This window comes from Platalea leucorodia, assembly GCF_965183815.1.
Source record: "Platalea leucorodia genome assembly, chromosome: Z".
In the NCBI taxonomy this organism is placed as follows: Eukaryota; Metazoa; Chordata; class Aves; order Pelecaniformes; family Threskiornithidae; genus Platalea; species Platalea leucorodia.
Window position 1 is genome coordinate 14,047,805 of NC_138858.1, and position 27,420 is coordinate 14,075,224.

General features: G+C 44.9%; 1 protein-coding gene across 1 annotated transcript; it reads left to right on the forward strand.

Annotated features, from left to right (window-relative positions):
* Positions 1–316: 316 nt before the first annotated feature.
* IL7R (interleukin 7 receptor) lies at positions 317–18,858 on the forward strand. Its single transcript, XM_082337104.1, has 8 exons — positions 317–448; positions 6,035–6,173; positions 7,534–7,688; positions 9,322–9,476; positions 13,403–13,580; positions 14,444–14,534; positions 16,481–16,556; positions 17,742–18,858. The coding sequence occupies exons 1-8, from the start codon at positions 358–360 to the stop codon at positions 18,243–18,245; spliced, it is 1,389 nt and encodes a 462-aa protein (XP_082193230.1). The 5' UTR covers positions 317–357; the 3' UTR covers positions 18,246–18,858.
* The last annotated feature ends 8,562 nt before the right edge of the window (positions 18,859–27,420 follow it).

Here is a 27,420-nt window from a genome sequence, read left to right on the forward strand (position 1 = left end):
TAAACCATGCTCTCAGGGAAATAAGCAGCAAAAATCCCACTAGCCAAGCCAGGAGCAACATCCATGAAATGTGCTGCTGATGCACTGGACTTGACCAGATTTGGCCCAATAAGTCAAGGGGCCCGATCCAGAAGGTCCTTAGTTTTGAAGTGGGAAGCATGTTTCAAAGTAAAAGCTCGGCAAATTTCTTCACACTGGCTTCCTGTTCTCTGCCACTAGTCATCCTTGTCGGCATGTTTACATTTCCCCTTGCCTGCGGTCTCTTTATCAGGCAATGGGTTTGTTCTGTGCCTAGTATAAAGTAAGTGAGCTCGGGTTTCGCACACACACGTACTGCACACATGCAGCGTGCTCAGGATGACACAGACGAGTACAGTATTGAGCATTTTCGTCTTGTTTCTTCACACCACTTTTGGGGAAAGTGGTTGCACCTCAGCAGATGGTGATGGTGAGTCATTTCATCTTTCCAGTCATGTATAATCTTGAAAAACCTGAGTTAAGAGCTCCAAAATGCAACTGCTGGGTTAAATGTGTTAGTGTTTTAGCTTCCAGTCTCTTTCTTTTAGTGCCAGTACCTGAGGCAGATGTGGAGTTGGAGGACACCTATTTAATTTAATTCCCAAGTCTGTTGTCCTTGTAATGACCAAATTTGTATGAAATGAGGGAGACCATAGCTGTATGTAGAGGGCATAGAAGATCAGACCTGTTAATCCTCTCTCGTTGTATCTAGTGTTCATGTGAGGAGTTATGCCTGGGAGCGGGGAACCACTTCACGCTTCTGCAGTCCATGGTCACTCTGAGCTGCCATCAGAGAGGGGTGAGGTTCTGCCTTCTCCTGCTCTGGGCAGTTTCCTCCAAAGAAAATGTTTCAATGTTCCTTAAGCTTGGCCCAAACTGTTCCACTTCAAAAGCCAAACTTTTTCTCTTTTTCTTTAAGCAATTGCATAAGGTATATCTAGGGGATAGTCCCAATCTCCCTCGTAGTATGGCTGAAGCAGCAACTCAACCAAGGGGATCTCACAGCCCATCACTAAAAGCGTTCATCCCTTACTCAGCAAATAATTATAAATTAATTCAACAGTTTAAATTTAAGCTTATTGCAGATTTCATTATCTCATTTAGAGAAGTGAAAATGATTTAGCAGCTTCAAAATAAAAAATCAAAACATAAAGAGCAGCAATAAAACCACTATTTCAGTCTGCTGTCCCTTTTCTCAAAAGAGAGCTGAAAAGTTGGATTTAGAGGTTCAGTCCCAGATCTGTTAAACTCTTACTTATCTAATACTAAACAAACAGCAGTGACAGAGCTTGTTGCACTGTGCCCTGAAGGACATGGGCAGTCAATCAGTTATCGGTAGTTTTAGGGGTCCATTGTTTGGGAGCAAAAGAGTTTTTGGTATTTAGGAAGATAATGGCTATTCTCCTGTGCTGTCTCACAGATAGCGAATCTCATTTTCCCCTGTGTGTCATGTATTATAATATGTAAGTATATAAAGATAGGATACGCATGATAAGTTTTTTTAGTTAGAAGAAAACAGTGAGTGGCTCAGAACTGCATCTAACAACTTTGTTTTTTCTTTTTGCCTTTTATTTATACAATCTGCAGCTGTTCAGAGCCAGCTTTGGCAAGCAGCTCTGGTGGTGAACGGTCAATGCTAGTGATTTATCGCTGATGTCACTGAAATCTTCAGGGCTTCCCAAAAGCAGATATGACTGGACCTTTCCTTGTTTTGTCACTAACTTCCAGTAAACCATAATTTGCTTAGAATTAAAGACAAACAGATTCAGAAAATCCCCACTGAGCAAATAGCAGCTTTTATGATTTCTTTATGAGTCTTGTGGATTTGGTCAACAAATTAAACAATCCAAGGTAAAATCGCCAATGATGGATGTTTGGCTTTCACTCTTTGTCTCTCCAACTCACCCTGCATCCTGGCAAAGTGCTGCCAGCTGATTCAGGCATGAGCTCACCCCTTCTTATGGGCAGAGGAGGGAAAAGCTCATTGCAGCACTTGCCTTCATCTCCTCCTTTTTTTCTGAGCAGCAGACTGCCTCCCAAGCACTGTCCCCCAGCCTGGCAGAGGTGGTGGAAATCCGCAAAAGCCCTAAGAGAGCTACAAGCAGAGCTAAGAAGGGGCAGCCATGGAGGCGCAGGAGGGCATGGGCAGGGGGAGCAGGAGGCAGAAGGCGGTGGGGTCTTGCGGGCAGGATGGCTGGCTTCAGTGGTCCTCCTACCCAGATTTGTATGGTTTGTCCAACCCACATCAAAACTGTAGGGATTAAAACGAGTTCTGACTGACAGGTTAGCACTAGAGATTTTGCATTACTCTATCCATGGAGACAGTCACTTCATTGACTTTGGAAATTCGGTCACTGATCCTGCAGGTGCTTAGCAGTGCCTTTGGTTTCATGCGTTGTTGTTAGTCCTGGTGGCTTCCGAGCTTAAAGCTGAAGCACATCCATAGCCTTTGCTAACACTCTTCTCTTGGTAAAGGCTCATGAGATTCCTGCTGTGATTTGAACCATCCTGCTGGCTATTGTTCAAACCTGAGACACAACCATTTCTGTGAAGGACCTGCCACGGCTGTAGCTATGAGAACAGTTTTTCTCCCACTAGAATCTCCCCATCTCAAGCCCTGCCTTGATTTCAGCAGAGCCAGGCTCAAGGGTCTGCCTGGTCTGGGCTGTTCAAGGGAAAAAATTATAATCTTGTAAACTTTTAATTGTGTAAAGAGTCCTTAGCAGTGTGAGTCATGCTGGAGTCATCAAAACCATTTACATAGCAAATACATTTGTGCGTGGTGGTTCTGAGGTTTAGGGAAAAAGGGTAAATGAGGCTACATGCATATTTATGTCAGACAAAAATTACTGTCAGCCCATGGAGGAACCGTACCAGAAAAAGTGTTTCAAATTGCTTATTTAACACCATTAAGTTTAATTATCACATATTCTGTGGTGAGGATGTTATTTCCATGAATAAGGAACCACATAATCACAATGTGAAAGTTCAGTGTGAAAGAAGTAAAGTCAGCTTTCCTTCCAGCGCGGCACCAAAAGCGCACTATGCTGGTTAAACATTAAATGACTGTTTGAACTGCTAGACAAAACTTTTTTCTTTCTTTTCATTTTGCAGTCTAGTAGAGAATTAATTAAAATTTATGTCACTTTTCAGCAAAGAAGTAGCAGACAGCTGGAAGGTTTTTTCTGATATGCCATTTTTTAATATGATGATTACCAGCTTTGTGTGTTTATGCAAAATCTGGTATATGTAGTTTGCATATGCAGATAGCACCAAGCAGTGTCTCTCTCTCTTATATAAAGGAAGAGCAGTCATCCTAATTCATAAGTTTTAATGTTCTCTTGAGGTAGCTATGAGTACAAATAAACTGGTCTCCTGGTAGTTACATGTAAAGTCCTAGAGAGGCATAAAATGTCACGTGTGTGCATGTGAGCTTTGGGTGTATCTATCTATATAAAATAAGGGTTTTTTCCATTTTATGCGGATTCATTTCAGTTTACTCGTTATCCCCTGAATTTTGAGTATATGTATATCTATATCTCTATATGCGCACACTTTTACCCACAAATATGTAACTTTATGTACATGTATATCAGCCCAGATAGCTCAGGGTTTTGTTGGTCAAGACTCTCACCTGTCTGAAACTGCTGCAGGGCTTGTTCTAGGGTTGTGCTGTGCTGCACAGGTTATCCCCTCAAAGCAGCAGTACCAGTGGAAGACACCACATTTCGTTGTCCTTCAGGGACAGCTGGGCTCTCCTTGGGACAGACCCCACCAGAGCTGCAGTGAGAAGGGAAGACCAGTAATTGCTTCTTAGCACCTGCTGCTCATGGTGGCAAATGGCCACTAAATCTTAGCTCGGGAGATAGATCTGCCTCTGGATTCTGGATTCCTGCAGCATCAGATGATCCCATCCCTCCTGCTGCCCACCATGGGTGCTGGTGGCAGCAGCCCCCTTCCTAGCCCCCGCCTGCACTGCTAGTGCGTTTTTCTCTGCATTCCTGACTGACTTCTGAATTTCTTCTCTTACTCAAAACCCAACTCCAGATGCACCTCAGCTCTGAGGTCAGGAGGAAGTACTGCTGATAGTGACCCTGTGGGGTGATGCTCTTTACTTACACTTTAAAGCAATCAAAAAACTCTCCTCTGCTTTCCCCCTGCTGTCAAACCATGACCATTTTTGATCTTCAGATGTGCTCCTGTGCTGGACAACGTCTGGGTCTCCCTGCATGCTGGCAGAATTAGCCAGAGATCATAGGATCACCGGCAGGACTATGAATGATGGTATCCAAGTAGCTGGTCACGCTTCAGTGATCTGATTCACCTGGGTGACAGCAGACATGACCATAATTTTCTCTGGGAGGCATTATCCATTAGAAATATTTCCACAGGCATTTCCCCACACTGTTTGTGAGCCACTGATATCCCTGGAGCAGCCAAGGTCTTGGTCTCACTGCAGCAGGTGCCCCACATGGCAAGGGCATGCCTGAGGAGTGAGTAGGAGAGAACCAAGCAGGGGACTGGGACATGGGGAAAAGGTTTATGTATCATCACAGCTAGCCTTAACCACCCATAAAAGGAGACAGAGGCATTCCTGCCCTGACGATCCACTCAAGGGGTCATGGCAATAACCCTTTCCCTGTCCGCTCAGCTACAGTGGGTGAGATTTCATGAAATAAGGCTGAACTGGCAGTTTCTGCCAGAGAGGACTCCTCTCAGAAGCATCAAGTTTTGCTTCACTGACCTCATACCTGACAAGTGTAGGACTTGAGATATATGCTCTTAGTCAAATCGCAATTGTTTTATTAGTCATCGAAGCAAATTTGCAGGAAGCCACGTGTTCTGGCAGAAAGTCTGAGCTTTCCCTCCTGAGCCCAAATTTGTGACATTTCAGAAAACTTACAGTACAATCAAAATGGGGCTTAATTGTCTCATGACACCAAAATACTCTTGCTTTCCTAAAACCACCCATATAATTTTCCAGTCTTCTCAGGAACCTGGTGACAGGCCAGACCTTCACAGCACGGGCAGGGGCAGAGCAGAGGCAGCAGGACACTGCTCGGGCGCTCTTGGCTGTCTGCAACACGGCTGGTCCTGATGCAGGTGCAGCAATGGCAACTGCCGGGTGTGCATCCTTGGCTATGGGTCTGCCACCTCAGGGCTACAAGGTGTTTGATGCACGTTCAGGCTGTCCTGAGCTGGAATTCCCATACACATAACTCCCATTGAAACTAGCCTTTGCTCTTGAGCAGATGTTAGCCTCAAGTATCAGCCTCAGACACCTCTGGCAGTAACCGTGCAGAGTATATCCCCCAGTGCATGTTTCTGTTCCATTTATTTTCAAGAGTGTTTTGGTCTTTGACTTGAATATTCTACTTTTCAACAGGCATCATGAACATGTCTTCCTCCCCTTCACATACCCAAGGATAGCAGCATTTTGTGGTTCCTAATAGGAAAACCTGTTTGAGAAAGTTCTGAGATGATTTTCAGATGGAGTAGGTCCTGCTTTTTTCTTGATATAAGGTTTATCCATAACTCTTGAAACGAGAATTCCTCTGTCCCTGGCTCAACCTTAGGAGGAATTAAACTGCAGAGCAGACAATGTATTTTCTCTGTTTTGCACTTGACACTGGGACTTTTTCACAGAGGTTTCCAGGTCAGTATCAGTGCCCCTCTTTGCCCATGATTAATAGAAAAGAACAGACATAGGGTGTCTTGTCTGACCAAACCATTTGTGATGCTGTCTTTTTATAGTTCACAGGCCGATGATGCAGAATGTACCTTTGTGTGTGGTAAGTGGGTGGGCTTCACTGGCATGCAGGGAGAGCAATCTTGAAAGGTGCAAGTGGCTTTTAATTTCATTTTGAACAAGCTTGCTTTGCTTCTTACAAAACAGGTGGGTTTATCCTCTTCCCTTCAGGCAACCACATAAAGAAACAACCTCCTATACAATGGAGCTGCAAATCAAACACACTCACGGGTTTGCTTCAGTAACATCCTGTGAATCTCTCCTTAGGGACTTTTGGAGATGATGAACCAGACAATTTTGACATTGACTGCTTCAGCCAGCTGGAATTTAAGGATTCCTACAGCAGCCTGACCTGCAATTTTACTGAGCTGCCTCCTCACAACACTAACTATACCCTGGCCCTGTGGTAAGTGCTGTCAGTCTGTCCTTTGGTAAACTTCTGGGAAGCGAAATGCTAAGCACCAGTGAGTCATGTTGCCATATGCTGGGAAACAGGAGCAGCAAAGCTAGACAAAATTCTGTTTCAGAGTGCTTTACCAAGTTTGAATACTATATTCAGCAGAGAAGAAGAGTTTACTGAAACTGAACATAACTCCCTAATAAGAAAAAAAATCAGCTGGAAGGATCTGTAAAGGGCATTATAACGTCTCAAATAGTCCTAACCTTGCTTCTGTTGCTCTGGAACACCTGTAATTACAGATGTATCCCAGCATGAACTGAGAGCGTTTTTCCTTTAAGTTAAATGATATTAAAAAAAAAACCAAACAAACAAACCTAGCCTTTATCAAGTGAAAAGTAAAAATATTTTTGAAGAGGCAGATCATTTCCACAGAAAATTCTTTGCCAAGAAGGCTGATTTCCCACTGCAGGGAAAATGCCTTTATCTAGGTCAAGACAAAAATTAACCAATTGTCTTTGCACACACAGCCATGCAAAAAACACATTTGAATGAGTATACAAAAACCCAACAGTTAACAAACACATCAGTCATCTCCACTTGTCGTTGAAGCCTTGAAACTCTTTTCCACCTTTTTTTTAACTGATGCACCTAGCTGAAGAAGCTCAGACTTTATTTCTTTAGCATACTTCTGCTTTTCCCTTTGTCTGTTTTTCCTGAAACTGAAAGTTTCATGGCAGCCAGCAAAAGAAGTGGATTTTTTTTTTTCTTGCTATTCTAATCACTACCTAATTTTTTCCACCTAGTTTATTAGAATTTTTCTGTTTTCACGGGATTCATTCTGGATTTTGACTGAAGTTTTATGATAGTCCTTAAACACAGGAGTCACATAGATGGAGGAACACAGATATTTTCCGCCTCTGAAACTATACCATATGACTCCTTCATGGCCTGGCTGACTGTTGACCCTGTGTTTGCTACCACTTCAGTCAATAAGAAATTTCTCTTTATCTCCAGTGAGCATCCAAACCTATTGCCCTATATTTTAAAATGGCAGCACTAAGAACATTTAAGATCATTTTTAAAGATACAAAGGTTTTTAACACATACATCTCCAATTTAATAATTGCATTTTTTTCTTGGAGAGCTCCAGGACTCTTACTGTGACTCTTGCCACTTGATTATTGTGCTCAAAGATCATAAGGAAAAACATTATCAATCTTTTAAACTCTTTATTTGCATGGCATGTTTTTCTTATTTCACATGGAGTCTCACTTCAGTTAACGTGAAATGACCAACCAAGATTCGTCCCTTACTATGTTATGGTAAGACTGAGAAGAAATTAACATTGTGTCACTTTGGTCAACAGTACCAAGGAAGACAGCAATTATGTGTGCTTCAATATGGAGAAACAGGAAGATGCGTATTTCTTGCAATTCACTGATATACTCTCAAAAAAATACATTTGCATGGACTCTGAGATGAAGAGAAGGGCCTGCAGGAGTCTGATTGTAACTGAGATTGGTAAGACACCATTTTGGACATTTTTAAGATACAGGGGTTACTGGGGAAAAAATAACCCAGCGCAAAGCCTAAACATCAATCTGGATGACATAGAGGCAGTATAAAATAACATCCTAGCAGGGCATGTAGCCTGGATTGGGGTGTTGGCAGAGTGTGGTGTTCCCCTTCCTTCAAAGCCAAACATGATTAACCTCCATTCAAAATGTGCAGCTGAATTCTGGCTTATTGTAACACATTGCCCAGACATGGACATAGACCTAATCATGCGTATGGGTGAAGCAGCTGTTCCTGAGCATCGATCAACTGTCAAGCAGGGACATTTTGTTCATCTCTTACGAGGGATTGCACAGTTTCAGGACTGAGAACCCCAAGTCTAGAATGAGCTCGGTAGCACAGGGACCACAAGGTTGCTAAGATCTCACTTTTTCACACCTTGCTTCTTGGTGGAGCCTGTTGTCTGAACAAGGTGCTCAGGCATCCTGCAGAACAGGAGGGACACCGAGAGCCCATGAACGGGCTCATCAAAGCCACGCTGGGGACCTGAGCCAAGAAATAGGGAAACTGGGAGAAGAATGGCTCCTTAGGACTTACTCCTCTTGGGAGCTGGTCTCATTCAAGGGCTGCAGAGAAGCCCATGTAGGGCAGCTCTGTTCTACTCTGGTGCCACATTGCTTTGCCTTCCTTTGGCTATAGGCACTGTGACATCCCTCTCTTATGAAACATTTCTGCCTCAGTTCAATAGTTTTGTAATAATCTTACATTACCTCTCAGTTTATGGGCCAGCCTGGACCATCTCTGGTGGTCTCTCCTCTAGAAACTGCAGGTTCTGCATGGAAGGATTAAGTATTTGGAGGCTGCAGAAAGAGTGGGCATGATTTCTGGCTATATGCATTTCCCTGAAAGGAGAGAGGTGTGGGCTCTCTGTTCCTGTGGGACTAATATACTTTACATGGCGCATTCAGGAACCCTCAGTGGCACAGACAGGCCCCTGCAGACCTCAAGCACATCCAGCTCAGGCACAGCTTGGGGATAGTCTTGAGGGCTGCATTTTAGACTTGATGTACTTGCACAGATGGTCATTTGACACAGGCTTGTGCAGACCAGGCCAGGTGCGGTTCATAGCAAGGGCCTGGAGCCACAGCCCCCTCTGCTATATCTAACACTGTCACACTTTGTTCCTTCCTCTGTCCCACCACCCTGATGGCCACCAGCAGTTGTACCTGTACCCAGTTTGCTCCCCCGTGCCTTTCTCCCAGAGCAGTGATGGGTTTTGCCATGGGGTGCCCATCTCAGAGCACTGGTTAGAGGGACTGAAGTCTTCAAGCAGTGCTACTGCGGGGGTGGGCATGCAGGTGAATTGCTTTGCAAGACTAAAGGTCACATCCCTAGGAAGTGCCATCCCTGCTGGTCACACTGCTGCTCCAGCAGGTCAAAACCAAGCCCCTCTCAGGACCAAGGTGTAAGGATGAGCTGGGGCTCAGCATGAGGCTCACCCAGCTCAGGCCAGCTCTCGCACAAGATAGGTCACTGTGTAGGGGGTGTTACCTGAAGTGGACTTTTTTTTTCAAAACCTGTTTATTTTGTAGTAACATTATTCTATTCCTGTTATATCCTGGTTTGTTATCATTTGCAGTTAAGCCTGAAGTACCGTTTGATCTAAACATCACATACCAAAAGGAGGCAAATGAATATCTTATTCATTATAGTACACCACACTCATGGAAGAAATACTTAAAGGACAAATTAATCCACCAAATAGCCTATCGGCAGGAAGAGGGTACTTGGAAGGTAAGTGATGATGTATCGGTGAGCTTACACTAATTTCTGAAATTAAATATTATCAGAAATACCAGTTTCATGTAAAAACCGTGCATTTCTACAGTTCTCCAGCTAAAAACTTGGAAAGGTGCAATATTTGGCACTTGGAAATTTCATCAGTCGAAACAATTCCAGACTCAAAGCACCCATGTCTGTTAGACGCTTCTCTGGGCTAACAAAATTTCATTCATTTGGGCTTTGCAGTGGGAAGAGAAGACATAATGTAACAAACCATCCTATGTGTTTGGATGGCTTACTCTTTGCTATGGTGGTTTTGCTCATAATTTCTGTGATCATCAGTCAGTAAATCATATGACCCCTTTTGTATTTAGCAACAGTTTTTTCTTGTCCCTTTTTCATTGAGCGTCTCCAGGCTTTGGGTGCAGCCCTGCAGCTCTCCCACCCCCAAAACCATGTTTCAGACTGCAACTGCCTGTGAACTGAATCTGGTTTGGGCTGCCCAGCTGCTGGGACCTCTGTGTCCCCTGTCACAAGAGTGGCTGTGCAAACACTAGTCCAGCTGGGAGGGTGTTTAAAAGCATGGACTATACCCATTTTTTTGTAGAGAGAACACAGGAGAACTGTAACTAGAAAAAGGATTCAGGCAACCAAATACATTGAAATGAAGAGTACCAGAGCTGCACTGTGGGATTTCAGCTTCTTTCCTGTAGCTGCTCTTTCAGAAGTTGTCTTTTTATGGTGCACAAATGTATTTTTTCCCCTCTCTCTTCTGAGCCTTCCCAGGGAAGCATGTATTTCTCACTGCGGTGTCGGCAATAGCAAAGCACAGTTAATACTTCCAGCTATTTTCCAAAGAGCTTTTACCCAGTGTTAGTCTCTCCTCTCTATGCTGTCTAGACTACCTTGCTGTTAAACAAGGGGGAAGGGGATAAAAGCAGGCTTGTTAGGGATGAGCCTAGGGGTGGCATGCCTGTGTTGGAGAAGAGATCTATAGCCCAATTGACGTGCATTTACACCAATGCACGCAGCATGGGCAATAAGCAGGAGGAGCTGGAAGCCGTTACACGGCAGGAAAACTATGATATGGTTGCCATCGCGGAAACATGGTGGGATGACTCACACAGCTGGAGTGCTGCAATGGATGGCTACAAGCTCTTTAGAAGGGGCAGGCAAGGAAGGAGAGGTGGTGGGGCAGCCTCGTACATTAGAGAGTGTTTTGACTGTCTAGAACTCAACGACGGTAATGATAAGGTTGAGTGCTTATGGGTAAAGATCAGGGGGAAGCTTAATAAGGCAGATATCCTGGTGGGAGTCTGTTATAGACCACCCAGCCAGGATGAGGAAACAGATGAAGTATTCTACAAGCGGTTGGCTGAAGTCTCACAATCTCTAGCCCTTTTTCTCATGGGAGACTTCAACTTACCAGATGTCTGCTGGAAATACAACACAGCAGAGACAAGGCAGTCTCAGAGGTTCCTGGAGTTCGTGGAAGATAACTGCCTGACACAGCTGGTGAGGGAGGCAACCAGGGGAGGTGCCCCGCTGGACCTGCTGCTTATGAACAGAGAGGGCCTGGTGGGCGATGTGGTGGTCAGAGGCTGTCTTGGGCTCAGTGACCATGAAACGATAGAGTTTTCGATTCTTGGAGAAGTAAGGAAGGTGGTCAGCAAAACCTCTACCCTGAACTTTAGAAGGGCAGACTTTGGCTTGTTTAGGAGTCTGGTTGAGAGAGTCCCTTGGGAGGCAGTCCTGAAGGGCAAAGGAATCCAGGAAGGCTCGATGTTATTCAAGAAGGAAATCTCAAAGGCGCAGGAGCAGGCTGTCCCCATGTGCCGTAAGTCGAGCAGGCGGGGGAGAAGACCGGCCTGGCTGAACAGAGAGCTTTGGCTGGGACTCAGGAAAAAAAGGAGAGCCTACCACCTTTGGAAGAAGGGGCAGGTGACTCAGGGGAATTACAAGGATGTTGTGAGGTTATGCAGGGAGAAGATTACAAAGGCAAAGGCCCAGCTAGAACTTAAACTGGCCACCACCGTTAAACATAACAAAAAATGTTTTTACAAATATATCAGCAACAAAAGGAGGGCCAGGGAGAATCTCCCTCCTTTGTTGGATGCAGAGGGAAACATTGCCACGAAGGATGAGGAGAAGGCTGAGGTACTTAATGCCTTCTTTGCCTCAGTCTTTAATAGTCAGACTGGTCATCCTCAGGGTTTTCAGGCCCCTGAGCTGGGAGATGGAGATAGGATGCAGAGTGAAGTCCCCGTTGTCAAAGAGGTGGCAGTCACCGACCTGCTCCTCCACCTGGATGTGCACAAGTCCATGGGGCCAGATGGGATCCACCCGAGGATACTGAGGGAGCTGGCAGAGGAGCTGGCCAAGCCACTCTCCATCATTTATCAGCAGTCCTGGTCAACTGGGGAGGTCCCAGATGACTGGAAGTTAGCAAATGTGACGCCCCTCTACAAGAAGGGTTGGAAGGAGGATCTGGGGAACTACAAGCCTGTCAGCCTGACCTCGGTGCCAGGAAAGGTCATGGAGCAGATCATCTTGAGTGCCATTACACGGCACGTGCGGGACAACCAGGTGATCAGGCTCAGCCAACATGGGTTTATGAAAGGGAAGCTCTGCTTCACTAACCTGGTCTTCTTCTATGACAAGGTGACCCGCTTAGTGGATGAGGGGAAGGCTGTGGATGTTGTCTGCTTGGACTTTAGTAAGGCCTTTGACACTGCCTCCCGCAGCATTCTCCTGGAGAAGCTGGCTGCTCATGGCTTGGATAAATGCACTCTGTGCTGGGTTAAAAACCGGGTGGACGGCCGAGCCCAGAGCGTGGTGGTGAATGGAGTCAAATCCAGTTGGCGGCCAGTCATAAGTGGTGCTCCCCAGGGCTGAGTGTTGGGGCCAGTCCTGTTCAATATTTTCACTGATGATCTGGATGAGGGGATCGAGTGCACCCTCAGTAAGTCTACAGATGACACCGAGTTGGGTGGGAGTGTTGATCTGCTGGAGGGCAGGAAGGCCCTGCAGAGGGACCTGGACAGGCTGGATCCATGGGCCAAGACCAACTGTATGAGGTTCACCAAGGCTCAGTGCCAGGTCCTGCACTTGGGTCACAACAACCCCATGCAACGCTACAGGCTGGGGGAGGAGTGGCTGCAGAGCTGCCTGGCGGAAAAGGACCTGGGGGTGTTGGTTGACAGCTGCCTGAACATGAGCCAGCAGTGTGTTCAGGTGGCCAAGAAGGCCAATGGCATCCTGGCTTGTATCAGGAATAGCGTGGCCAGCAGGACCAGGGAGGTGATAGTGCCCCTGTACTCGGCACTGGTGAGGCCGTACCTCGAGTACTGTGTTGAGTTTTGGGCCCCTCACTCCAAGAAGGACATTGAGGTGCTGGAGCGTGTTCAAAGAAGGGCAACGAAGCTGGTGAAGGGTCTAGAGCACAAGTCTTATGAGGAGCGGCTGAGGGAGCTGGGGTTGTTTAGTCTGGAGAAGAGGAGGCTGAGGAAAGAAGGGAGGCTGCGCCAGGGGAAGTTTAGGTTGGATATTAGGAAAAACTTCTTCACCGAAAGGGTGGCCAGGCACTGGACCAGGCTGCCCAGGGAAGTGGTTGAGTCTCCATCCCTGGAGGTATTTAAAAGACGGGTAGACGTGGTGCTTGAGAACATGGTTTAGTGGTGGACTTGGCAGTGATAGGTTAACGGTTGGACTTGATGATCTCAAGGGTTTTTTTCCAACCTTAATGATTCTATGATTCTATGATTCTATGATTCTAAGCTAGCCTGACACCGTGATGACAACCTGTAATAATAACCAAAAGTACCGAGCAAACAGCACAGTACTGCAGGGATGCAACTGATCTCGCGCATTTTGCTGAAACTTAAAGATATTTTTCCTGTGTCTTCTGGAAAAATAATTGGACTTTTTTGTGTGTTTAGACAATAGAGTCACCATACCTTCAGGTAAAATTACTGGGGAAAAACCTTGAAAAAGATGCATCGTATGAGGTGAAAGTACGTTCGCAGCCCAATGGAGATTATTTTAAGGGCATGTGGAGCGAATGGAGCACTTCCAAGAGCTTCAGGACCGCAACGGAGCAACACTCCACAGAGAACTGTAAGGACAGAAACCACTTTGGTCCATCTGGAAGAAAACAGAGCTAGGGGTCCTCGGCTCCCTGGCCAGCCCTGGCAGCATCAGTTACAAGAGCATGGGGAGGGAAGAGCCCGTGGCCACAGCAGGGTCAGCCCTCACAGGCACTAGGCACTGCAGAGGAGATGACCCAGAAAGCAGCTGTATCACTCTGGTCTTGGGGTGACCCTCCACATGAAGTTAAATCTCACTCAAGGGCAATAAGATCAGACAAATTGCTGCTGTAAGGGCATGAGGGGGGTGCAGAAGGAGGTGAAGGCTGGCTCACTCCTGCTTGCTGCCTGCTGGCATGCAGGGAGAAGGACTAGCTTGCACTAAGCGTTTTAGGTAAGGCACAAAAAGCAGTGAAACATGACTCATTCCAGTGCCCTGGATTTGTGTGTGAATATGGCACTTTAATCACAAATAAAATATGGGATAAAATCTCAACACTGCACTTGTAAACACAAATAATCCTTCTGGTCCTTGGGGTCCCTCAGTCCCCAGGGGTGCCTCAGCATTACATGTGTTCAAAATCACTTCAGTGCTGCTGTAAGGACGTGGTGAGTAGTGGCTTCAATCTGCTGGAGGTGACAGCAGACTTCGAGCTGCTTTAATCCAACCTGGAAACCCAGCTTGGAGCTCAGCCAAGTGCTGATGCTCTCGTAGCCTACTTCTTTCCTCCTTCAGGGAGGCAGGAGAAATGCGCCACTGCACCAGTCCAATGATAGGCAAGTGCAATTCTTGGCATTAATTCCTAATTTATTGTCTGAAGAGACATGACAGTTACAGTGGCTTAACAGTGAGACATCTACATGCATTGGCTGATGTTCTTTACTTTTCTTTAGATAGCAGTGTGGTCGTGGTTATACTTTCCGTCCTGGGATTCATGCTGTCCATTGTCATGATTGTCCTGATTGTAACTTTTTGGGAAAACAGGTAATCTAAGTCTCTTTGTATCAGAAAAAGTGTTAGAAGACAACCCTGTTCTGACAGTCTTACCACCTTCCCTGTCATACTTGTGAACTATTCTCTTTCCATCTCTGGACCTCTGTATCAAGCTGAAGGCAGGCAAATAGTAGAAGTGGGCAATACAATAGAGGGTGTTGGCAGGCAGAAGATGACGTGCCACTTTGAGCAGACTTTGGTCTTGGGCTTGAAACACTTGGACCTTTGGGAAGCTGAAGTCATCACAAAATACTGAGTCAGTGTCTCACTGGAGGCAAATTTGACTCAAAAGCTTCAAGCAAGATCCAGAAAAGAAAGCAACCTGTGGGTTTTAGTGAAGTCCCAAGAGGTCTGGAAACGGTATACCGGGGAGATTGTCTCTTTCCCTTTCACAGGCTGAGTCAGCAGGGTGTTTGCCCTGCAGCGCTTTCGGAAGCAGCAGGGCAGAGCTCTCTGCAACAAGGGCTTGATGGCGTCAGCCACCACCCCAGCTGGGTCCACATGGAGCCAGCCATGTGGTGAAACCAGGCTCTACATCCCACACCCAAGCAGTCATGGCGAAGTGGGATTGGAGATACATTCATGACACAGGCAGTCCTTTGTCTGCATTGGGTTTTTTTCATATATTGGCTACACAGCAGTAGATAGATAGCTGTAAATATATTTTTAAATATGTGACTGTATATGCTTATACAGAATAGATGACAAATTTAAGAAAATGAACAGATATGTAGATAATCGGGTGAAACTAGAATCTGAAGTGAAAAAGTCCCAAGTTTAACCATAGGAGTTGAACCTCTTGAAAGGCAGAAAGCCCAGGCCTCTTTGGTGGCATTCAGAGCAGTCTGTCCATGACATCCAGCTCCACTGACATCCAGAGAGGTGCCTGCATGTGAGTTGCTTTTTGGGGACAACACTTGGGCTGTGCTAACTCCTGAATTACACATGGGGATTGCCTGGGAATGTGCTAGTTGGCCCCAGTCAAACCATGCCAAGACCAATTTTAATAATTAAACATTTTAGACACTGGAGTTATCTGCCAGGGAATGCTCCCCAGTGCTCTTTTATTTGCAAGTATAGATGTGGCTTGAGATTTCTAACTCTTGCTTTTTACTGTTACTGAGCATCTGCAGTTCTCCGACTTTGCTAGAAGTTCAGCTTATGTAAAACTGCTGAAAAAGCAGGCTTTTAGATGGTGAGAATTTTGAAGCCGGAGATTTCCCTTTTAAAAAGAAGAGGGTTTTATACATGTGTGTATATAGATCCACACATACAGACACATATGCAACACAAAATAAATATTCATATACATCTATAGTTATATTTATATAACTGCAACACTGAATGTCAGTTGGGCAATATTCTGTAGATGCATCATAGCTGAAGGTTTCCAGCAGCATAACACAAGAACTTTGCTAATCAAAGCAGTAAAAATGAGACCTGTGGGACAAGGCTACAATACACATATCTGAAGCACAGATAGCTGCCAAGCTGCCAAGGAGTGGGACAATACGCAGTCGTTTGACTTATGTAAACATGCAGAGGCAAATATCAGCAAATTTGCACTTTAACCACAGCATCTTTTTTCACTTGCAGAAATTGGTTTCACCATGCAAAACCCTGTTAACACAGCTAGATGCAAATGAGCTCTTTGCCAGCATAATTTGCTGCTTTCCTAGTACTTGGTGAAGTGTCTTCCTTTAACTGCGATACTTTGTGCACTCAAAAGAACAATGACTATTCGGTGACCTTTATAACTCTTCTTCTCCTGTCTTTGTTTTATTCTGAGACTTCTCTGTTGTTATTCTGGGAAATGCAAGCCAGCCCTCAGGCTTTGTGAGAATTAGTGAAAATAATGCATTATGAACCTCTGATATCTCAACATGTCCCTCTTTTGCTGCTGTTGAACCCCTTTTTGTCTACTGTTGCTGTTTCAGGATCAAGCCTGCTGTGTGGCCAAACCTTCCTGATCATAAAAAAACACTGGAGCAACTATGCAAGAAGCCAAAAAATGTATGTACTTCCACTGTTGTACTCACCTGAGTATAAACTATTGGGAACAAAACTAACACTCATGAGAGACAGTACATGCATTTGCTGCACAAACTGGGACATCTTTCAGAAATTAGTTCTATATTTCACTGAAGAAAGCCCACATTTGCACAGGCAGATGCTAGTCAGGGGTATGTAAATAACAAGACAATCCAACTAGTGCCTGAGCTTTGACTTGTGCAAAGTAACTACAGAGGGCTGGAGAACTTGATATATGAAGAAAGGTTGAAGGAATTGAGTTTGTTTATAGAAAAGAGGAAGCTCGGGGTCAGGACTACTAAACACAGCCTTCCAATACCTAAAGTGTAGGTCCTATCCAGGTCCTGTTTCTGGCAGAAGGTTGGAACAGTCGGACTCCAGAGAACCTTTCCAACTGAGATGCTTCGGTGATTCTGTGAAACTGTGATCATGGGGCTGGAAGGGGACCCTTTGCAGACATCCCTGGTGATGCCTGTGTACCCTTACACGGCCAGCAGAATTGCTCATACACCATGCAGTACATGAACTGCTCTGCTAGATAAAAGCCAGGTGGACAAATGTTACAAACCGTAAGGTGTGGGATTAAATATTGCCTTAAAACTATGTGTCTAGTGCAATTTTTCACTGGGAAACTCATCAGTGCTCTTCTCTCCAGTTGGTATATTATTAGCATGTTCTTAATTTAATAAGAGGTCTCAGACGACTCTCTCAGCCCCAGTGCACCCCACTGCAGGGATTCCTAATGTGTTTCAGGAAGTCGTGGCAAACTTTTACTTCCCTCACTGTTAAATTAGGAAGGTAAAACCGAAAGGAACCACCTGGGTTGGCACACTCATTCCTGTGAAATGGCAGGCATGCAATAGATGCGTGGCTCAGAAAAGTCTCTGAAACACCAGTTCCCATCACATTGCATAGAGCATAAAACGCTCTCCAGTGGCACTGCCTGCAGGAGGCCACTGGATAGGTTCAGATTAATATGGAAAAAGATTTTAAGCCACGTGATAGTTTATTCTCTGCTAACCTATTGTTCAGCCTGCTCAGGCTGAACTCTTTCAGAATTAAAGAAATAATAAATGCCCTTCTAAAACCAAAGGAATTATCAAAGTACCTTTTATCTTAAGCTAATACCCACTGATAACTGACCATGCTGTTCCCTTTGCCACACAGAACTTTGATATAAGCTTTAACCCAGAGAGTTTTGGTTACGTTCATATCCATAAAGTGGATGGCATTCGAGCAAAAGCTGAGCTGGAAAATTTTCTTCAGCCGTCAACTGCTCCAGAGTCAAATCTTCCAGAAAAATTTAGGAGCGGATCAGACCTGAAGATGATCCCTGCGATGACAGACAAAAGCAACCGAAACTTGTCTGTGACTTATGGAGGAATCTGGCCAGCTGAAGCCCTGCACAGACTCCTGGGCACCAGCCAGTCTGCAGTCGCTGAAGGAAACTGCGGCTCCAGCACATACGAGGTGTGCCACAGCAACGGCGTGCCCCTGTGTGATGATGGATTCAACCTTGCCTCTGCTCATCCACCGGATCGCTCTGCCCAGCCTGGACCAGAGCCCCTAAATGGTGACACCGTATCCCAGATGCTGCCTACCAGCGAAATGTGGTCACCAAACAATGAGGAAGCCTATGTCACAATGTCTAGCTTCTACAAAATTCAGTGAACCTTTGTCTTGTCTAGACTGTGCTCTTGCCTAGAAAGGTTGAACCAGATGATTCTTGAGGTGCCTTCCAACCTGGTATTCTATGATTACAGGAATGACAGTGTACCATTTTTTCTCTAACACAAGCAGGACACTGAAGCTTTCTGGTTTGTTTTCCTGCATCCTGTGAGTTCCCACCTCCGCAACACACCCTGCATGCAGTGCAATGCTATACCTGAAAGGAAGTGGGTTCTCCCACGTTTCAGTGATAAGGGGCCTAACCTCAGCTCTCAGTATGCCAGTAAAAATCTTCACTGCAGCAGAAATTAAATTTAATTCAGCCTGGCTTTAATCTTCAGATCTGATTAATCCAGAGCAATGATACTGCAGTCCTAGCTGAGGATCACAGCATGTCTCGCAAAAGTTAACGAACTCTTCTGTTAACCTTTTGGTTGCAGAGTTAAGCTCTTATTAATGCCTAAGCAAGAAATACGATAACAAATTCAAGTTAAATAGAATCCAATCTCTTTGAAACAGTGGTAGGTCAAGAGTAACTCCTCTGCACATGAGTTTGCAAAACGCCAGTAAATGAGAGTTGCTATCAAGCATTAGCTGCCTGGGGATTCAGGAGCTTGGTCACCACAAAGAGAGTTTGCTGAGCCCCCAGGAAAAAAGGCACATGGACTCACTTTAGGAACATGTTTTCTCAGACTCTTTTTCTTTTTTTTTTTTTTTTTTTTTTAGAGAAAGAATAAAACAAAGCAAAACCCTACATGCCACTACTTTTTGCGGTTGATAAAGATATGCCATGGAGCCAATTTTAGGATCCACAGGTACTTCTGCCAGTGCTATATATTAAAGATCTTCAGTATTTGACATACTAGCAATGTTTAGCTAAGAAAACAAAACAAAATCAATGAAAAGCAATGTCCCATCTCTTCCTGTAAACTGAACTGGGGCTGTAAAATGCATGATGCTGTCTTTCTCTGCAGCTCTTGTGCAAACATTAGTGCAGCATGTAAGTACTATCCAGGACGGAAGGGCTGAGCTGACCATGTTTATTTGCTAGCATTATTCCCAATGGCTGTGGCTGCATGAGAATACTTTGAATTTGGCCATGCAATGTTCTCATGCAACATCTGACCTAGGAAGATGGATGGAGCATCATGGACCCTGCCAGGATCAGAAGCCCTATATTTTTTTAAAGGTAGCTTTTTAAATTTTTTTTTTTTTTTTTTTACATTATGACAGAGGAAGGCATCCTGTCCTTTCCCAGTCACCTTTCTCCGGACCCTATGCCCAGCTCTAAGGCATTCCTCACATGCTGATACGCAGCAATGGCTGAACCACCTCACAGTCCCTCTGGGATGTTGCGCATTGCGGAGCACACGCTTGGAGATAAAGCTGCTACACCCACATGGTTGCATGACTGCCGAGCAGCATGGCCATGAGAAATCCAAGCCACTTTGCTGCGCTCTGGGACTGGGGTTCACCTCACTGTGCAGTCTCAGTTCCTCTAGCTGCTTGAGACTGTCCTTTACTGAAATGTATTCACATTCCAGAGTCTAAGGGTAAAGAGAGTACTCTCTCATCCTCAGAGCTGCTCAAATTTTTTCTGACTGGTAATAATCACTGAGATGTCGCTACATTTGATATAGCCTGCTGGAGAAAAACAGCACTCACAAGACAGCACTCCATCTTCTCCACCTCCACCTGACACCAGAGGACCCTTCAAACGGGGACAGCCTTACGGTCCCTGCATGTAAAGGGGATAAGGACTTGGCTCAAGGCATTCCAGTGACATTTTACAGAATGTTTTTTATTGCTGTTTCTCACCGAATGAAACATTGATTAATGCAGTAGAAAAAGATGAAAGCCCTGGACATTCATTTGCTTTACAATGCTTGTATTTCTTTTTAAAAAGAGCTGCTGGTAATGTTCATACCCTGCTAACTTGCACAGTGTGACCGTAGATGCAGACAGACTGTGCTGTAAAGAGATTCTCTGCCAGTAACACAGTGACAAACAAAAAGGGGATAGAGGAAGAAGCAAAAGCGCATCAGAAAAATCCTGTACAGTATGTGCTATGCTTGTTTCGAACTCATACATACCTTTTCAAGGATTCCAAGGGACATCATAAATGTCTGTTTGCACTATTTAAGCAGTAAGGTACTCGTGTAATAGTCTTTCTGTTTGTCCAGAAAGGTATACTTCTCTTTAATGGGGGAAAAGTAGTAGAAACCTGATGTTTATTTACTTTAATCACTCTGAAATAGTTATATTTTTCCTATGTAGTACTCATAGTTTTGCATAGCTGCTAATGTTTAAACATTCATTCTGTTTTCTATGTCTTATTATGTTATTTAATTAGATAACATGTAACCTTGGTTTTATTATGTTTTTACTGTATTAAAAGGACATGGCTATTTGCATATTTATGCTGCTCTAATTCAGTCTTCTAATATACATCTATCAGGATAGGACTTACGCTGCCCTCACTGAAATTTGGATAACTCCATGGGCTCTACCTGGCTTCAGGCAGGATAAATCCCAAATAAATCCAGACAGCTCCCAGAAATAGCCATGAAACCTGTTCACTGAACCACATCCGACTGCTACCAAGCCAATGCCAACAACTGGGTCATCGCAGAGGTGTTCAGTCAAGTCCTGTCAGGCTGAACTTTCACAAGCACTAAGCTCCTCCGAGATAACTCTGTTTGGGGATTAGGCTGCTCTGAAGCATGCAGAGGCTAGCAGTCTCTTTCAGCTTTGACAATCTGGCCTGAACTGTGGGAGCGAAATCTTTTGGAAAAATTGGTCCCTGACTATTTTGTAGGTGCTCAGTACCAATATTTGAGCAGTCTTAGTATCAGCATCCCTGAACATCATATGTGATTTTATGTCCATCAACATAAATTTGATTTAAAAAAAACAGATATAAAAGCTTTCTGCTTCCTTTTGAAAAAAAAAGAAATCCAAATATGCGCCAGAGCAAGAAGCACCACAAGCACTTGTGGTCCATGGCCAGCTTTTAGATGCATAGTACGTATATGAAGATACAGCCACGGCTATGTCTTGACAACACTTCACCGGGTCAGGCCTCAGTACTTTCCTTATTCTATAGGACAGAGTTTCCCCCATAGCTGTTCACAAATTCCCATCTGACTCAACATCCGCACAGAGGTATAGTTCATCTTTCACATACTCCATGCCCCTTCTTTACTTCAGCATAACCTTCCTCCTCCACACTTTCTGCCTCCTGTGCTCATACTCAGCTGCACACACACAAAGAGCTTGGTGACCCTGGTTTCTATGTAGCTGCTTTATGACACCGTGCCTGGAGCTGCCTGCTCCTCTCTCCGCACATAACCATCAGGCTCTGCTGCCTCTTCTGTGCTCGTGGTACAACACAGCTGCTCTCCCGTCTTTGCTTCTCCCCTCGTCTATGTGCAGCTCATTTGCACTACACAAGAATCAACTAGTGGCACACAAACGCTAATCCATGAAATAAAATAAGTCTTTTGTTGGTTGTAACACTGCGTCACAGTCTAATTTTAATGATGCTGAAAAATGTTAATTACCTCCCAAGGCAATACTTGTCCCCTGCTGAATTTATTAGTTTGTTTACCAAATCTCCTCTGGTGCATGTTCATTAGACTGGCTGATAAAACACACAAAAATGCTGCCTGTGTCCGTGGGGTGGCAGAGGAACCGTTTCTGCCAGGGTGAAGGGATGGTTAAATGCATGTGATGTGCAGTGAAGTCTGGGCCATGAAATAAATGGTGAAGGGGTGGCCAGGCCAATGCTGCTGCAAGGACATGTGGCTGAATTCGGGGCAGTTTTAGGCAGGCACAAGCTGAGCATAAAGCCATCCCTTCTGTCAGCAAAGGACCCGGTGATGCTGGCAGGTTATTTCTGCGGGGCAGGAGCTCAGCCCCTTCTAGGGTTCTTAGCAAAAATGCTTATTGACTTGAAGGCCTGTATTTATACAGCAGTGCTGCAGCCCTGGGGGAATAGCAGCAGGTTGTTAGTCAATACGCTTTTGGCTCAAGCTAGTTATCTCTTTGGCAGTGGGTTTCTGCACCTATCCTTTAAAACCAGCTAAAATGTAACATAAAGGAGACTTACCATCTCTGTGAAGAATTATTTTAAGGCCAAACAGTTCCTTATTACTGTGATCATGAAGCCTCCAAAATTAGCACTCCTGTGTGTAACAGGACATTGGCAAAACAAATCTAATGGACAGACACACAAGACAACTGATGATGCCAGGAAATGCAATTGCTAATTTATACCCACTATCCCACCCTTTTGCTCACTCAGCGGCTCTAGATTTCAGTAAGGCTGGCTATTCCTTGGCTTTTAAGCGCCACCTGTTGAAACATGAAGCCACATGTCACAGTCCAGCACTGGGACACTTGCTGGTGTCATCAAATCAAGCAGCTCTGAAAACGTCGCTCAGACAGGAACTGGAAAAAAAATCAAACCCGCAGCAAACTAAACAGTGTTTCACTTCTTTATAGTCTCTGGTCCCAAAGAAGTTGGGGCAAATGAAAGCAAAAGTCAGAGTTTCCAGGATTTCTTCATCATTAAAATGAAGTAGGCATCACTGTCCACAGAAGCACTAACTCCAGAGTAGTAGTTCAAAAATTCGTCTTTTGTAACCTAAGAATGAGAAAAACAGTGTTTACAGTGTGCGATGGCTATATACTGTGGCCCAAAGCAAGATGTTTATGTAACACATCCCCATATTTTGCAAATAAGTCTTTTGCATCTTCCAGAGAAGTCTGATTTTTAGGTCAGACTGTCCTAATCTGACATTAGGATGTGTTGCTGCAGCAAGCTCTCACACAGCATTTGGTCCAATGACACTGAGATCAATGGATTGAGCTTCTTGCATTAGGCGACAGAGCTGTTGCTATGTCCTTGAAAAATGAATAAAAGAAAAGTTATTCTGGTTATTAGTAAATATTGACTGCATAACAGATGTCACAATGAAATTACATTAGTCCAATATTAGCACCATCACCAAATAAATGTAAAAAGCCTCAAAGGTTAGTGAAACAATAAAAAATGAGAAACAAAGCAGAAATGCATTGGTGGAAATATCTAAAGGAATAAATCTATGCCACAAAGTCAGAGCTTCTCTAAAGCAATCTGCTATTTTTTTTCCAGCAAATGTACATAAGCTAAAAAAAAAAAAAAAAAAAAAATCAGTAAATTTTGAATGCTAAAGTATCGTTGAAAGTAAAAAAAAAAAATTGCAGCTTTTGGCAAAAATATCACATTTTCAGTGAAAAAAGAACACATTTATCTCCGGAAAACAAACACTGCTCACATTTTACCACAATCTTCGCTTTTCCACAGAAAACCAGGCTTGAGTTAACTTTCACAAAACATTGTACTTCCTTTCTTTCTCATTTTTCCTATTTGCCAAGATGTTCAACAAAGTCTGGCTCCCATCCCCATTCTTCAGCTGCAGTTCCTGTTGGGATCAACACCAGCGTTGTAAGCTGGGAGGACGCCTGGGTCCAGGTTTTGGCAGAGATGGGGCTGCTGTACCTGGGATCAACTGCAAACGAGCAAGCTGAAGCTTTTGCATCCTACAGTACTCCCACCTCCTGCAGCCTCTGTTGGTGTGATGGTTGAAGAGGTGCTATAGACAAAACCAATGCTCGCTTTGAAATCATGGAGACTTCAAACTCAGCTGGGGCAAATCCGTATGGCCAGGGGCTGCTTCAAATACCGAGGCTGCTCTCAGCCCCCTGAGGACTTGGCATTAAGTCCAGCCCACTAGGAAACCCGCTTTCTGCTCATCGCTTCCTCCTGAGCTGGCTATGAGAAAGGAATTCCAGAGAAACAGGACAGGCTATAATCATAGTGAAAGTCATAGAAAGTGGGCAGCTGCCGATGGTGGCAGGTTGCTCTTGGCATTATCTGTTTTACCAGGGAAAGCTAAGTGTGCTGCTGCTGCTCCCGGTGTGGAAGACAGGAGCTGGAAGGCAAAAATAACCAAAATCACCAGGCTCGCTCCTTCTGCCAGCTGGTGACAGCGGAGGCCACGAGCCCAGCTCTGGGGTGGCAAAGGTCTGCTCTGTCCACGCGGCTGCAGAGTTTGGAGGCAGTACCCTGTAAGAGCTGTTACACAAAGGCAAGTTGGTTTTCATACAGCAATGCGCCCAGGTGGTTTTGTTTGCAAAAGCCTCAGCTGCTTCTCTCTGCCTCTGCCAAGACAGCTTTGTGCCAGAAGACCAACAAAATGAATCAGATCAGTAAATATACCTTGTGGTCTAATTTCAAGAATATATGCCAATGAGTGGGGCTTGCATTAAAACTCAGTTGCTTGAATCAGAAATTTATGCTGCAGGAGAGACAATGAGCCAAATAGCAGTTCTGGACTACATCAAGCACAAAATTTCCCCTCCAGGCCGAAAACGTGAAGCCACAAAAGGACACAAGGGGCAAAACCAAAAGGCAGTAAAGGATGATGCAGGAGTGCTGCCTTTCCCCAGGGAACACACCAGAGGGAGAGGCTGTCCCCTGCCTCTCCACCCCCATGTTGTGTGCTCTTTCAGGAGGGGGTCACAGAGACACTCTGATGGCTCACGTAGAGGTCAGAGCAGAGTCTGGGGGAGGCATAAGGGAGCTCTATGAGGGACCACAGGGCTCCAGCAGCATTTTTGCAGCATGCTCCTGGTGCTGCCTGGCAGGGAGGGCAGCGCTCAGCCCTGACAAGACGCTGTGCCATGGGGCAGGCTGGAGCTCAAGGTGCAGGTGAAACCTTCGCCTCTGGTATTGGCTCACAGCCCTGCAGACTCAGATGTTCCTATGGTTTATGCCATCCTGTTTAGCATCTGTTGCACAATCAGAAAGAAGAAATAGTGGTTCGAACATGAAGCACCGACCAAGATCTGACAATCTTGATGCTAGCACCAGATACGATCGCGTGCATTGCCACCTATCTCCCAGTATCAGCAGTGTGCGCTGTGCAACCACAGACTGGCAGGACAGCCTGCATCACCATCTATCTCCAGCATCTGCTGGGTCTGTAAGCAGCATGCAGCAGCCTGAAGCTGAACACAAGCACTTCAGCTTAATTTTTGGCTCTCCCAGATCACAGTGCAGCATCCCCAGCAGACAGGGACAGTGAAGTGCTAAAGGGCGGCTCTGGGCACCTGCTGTTAGCCCTGATATTCCTTGATGTCTGGTTCAAATCCCTTTCATTTGCCTTTAACCTCTGCAAAGTGCTTCCACTGAATCCCAAGTGTGTGTGCCCAGTGTGTCATTATGGCTGCATGTCTCCTAGTAGAGGTTTTCCTACCTAGCAGTCAATGCAATGTCTGTGTTTGTTCCACAAATTTGCACACATATTAATCAAATGACATTTCTTACAGCACAGATTCCAATTTGTTTTCTATGGCATCTGATTACAAGTTAAAAATCACATGTTATTCTTTCCCAGATTATTTCTTTTTCCTGAAATCACTATATATTTTCTGCAGGTACCAGTGTTTACTCAGATTGTTCCAGGAGCAACCCTGTTCCCACAGAAGTGAAAGGAAATTCTGCTACCAACTTTGAAGGAATCTGAAACCAGCCCTTGGAAACATGCTCAGTTAAAATTTCAAAAGGACTACATTGTGAAAAATGTCCTCCTGATGCTGAGAAATGTGTCCAGCGAGCGATGAGGTCTGCACACAGACAGAGCCAAGGAGCTGGGTGCTACTCAGGGGGCATCAGGGGTCCATTGGCTGCGAGTCTCACCTGCAGGCTGGGCACTGAGCCCTCCTCCCACCAGGACGAGAGGGTCTGAGCTCTCCTGGCTCACGTCCTTCAGGCTTCCACACAAAACCCCATTAGTCAAGCTGAGTGCCGAAATCTCACCCTGGAGCACTCGGTTTTCCCCAGCCACCACAGGCTCCGGCTAAGGCTCCTGGAGGCCCGTGACAAAGCTTCTGCTGGTTTTAAAAAAGCATAGTTCCAGTACCCCTCCTTCCTTCTGAAAAGGTATACTGCATTTGGGATTAAGTAAAATTGGAAAGTATTAACACTGAAGAGACACGCTGGTTGCAGTTACTCAGATAATAACTTTCACTGCACTTGATTAAATGTCAGCACAACAGATCACTGTGGGGTCTGAAGACATGAGATAGCATGTCGGAAGGAAATATTTTTTTCATTTTGTGATTCCGCCAGTCCATTCACTTTACTTTCTTTTTATTTGAAACATAGAAGACAGATAATATGACACCCTGTTGTGGAGCCAATTAATAAATGAGAAATAAATGGATTCTACTCAAGCTGCCAGGACATGTACAGCCTCTATTTGATAGTAAGTTTGTTTTTCATATAAGGTATGTTGGCACTTCAGTAGCATTGCAGTAAGCAAAGGCTCCTCTTATGATCAACAGCAATCATAAAGAGACTCTTTCCACCAGTTTCCAGTGTCAGCCAGTATGCAAGTTTCTGGAGGCTTACAGATCAAAGAAAATAATTGAGTTTGCATAGCCTTTACTAAGGAATTGCAAGCAGCTATTGCTTATACTGACATTATGGCTGGACAAAACAGAAGCAGAGTTTGTATAGCGCCAGGGCAGTAAGCACTCAGGACTTCAGTGTTTGAACTGTTAGCAGCCCCGGCTAATTAAGAGCTGAGATTTCATCAGTCAAGCTCTTTTGAAAGTCCAGTCTATAAGCCTATACTGTTTTTAGCTGGCTGCCAGCCTGAAATGGAGCAAACGCTGCCATACACAAGCCATTTACTCTCTGCTACAGCAGCAGCACCTCAGTCTGGGAGAGCAGCAAAACAATGCAAGAGAAGCAGAAAGAAGATGACAAAAGAAAAAGGAATCAAGGCAGGAATAATTAGATAGCACAAACACCCCCTTCTTTCTTCTTTTTTTTTTTTTTCCTCCACTGTTTTCTTTGTGCAGCATTTCTCCACTCTCTGTATGAGGAAAGGACAGAAGATCTCAGAACTAAGACAGCCTCATTGGTGTGACCAGGAGGGCAGGTTCCCACCCTTTTTTCAGTGTGAGAAACAGAGGATGACAAGACAAGAAAGTTACAAGTTCTTGAGTTCCCAGAAAGTTCCCTGAAGTCATAGCTTGGTCATAAACCAGTATAAATACAAAAAGTAGTAAGCAACTTTCGGTGTAGGTGTGTACAGACAGCAGCTACCAGACCAGTAAATGT

Coding starts and splice junctions, on each gene's coding strand:
- IL7R (XM_082337104.1), top strand. CDS start 358: ATGACACAGACGAGTACAGTATTGAGCATTTTCGTCTTGTTTCTTCAC. Junction 7,689..9,321: donor TCTGATTGTAACTGAGATTG/GTAAGACACCAT, acceptor TATCATTTGCAG/TTAAGCCTGAAGTACCGTTT. Junction 16,557..17,741: donor TATGCAAGAAGCCAAAAAAT/GTATGTACTTCC, acceptor TTTGCCACACAG/AACTTTGATATAAGCTTTAA.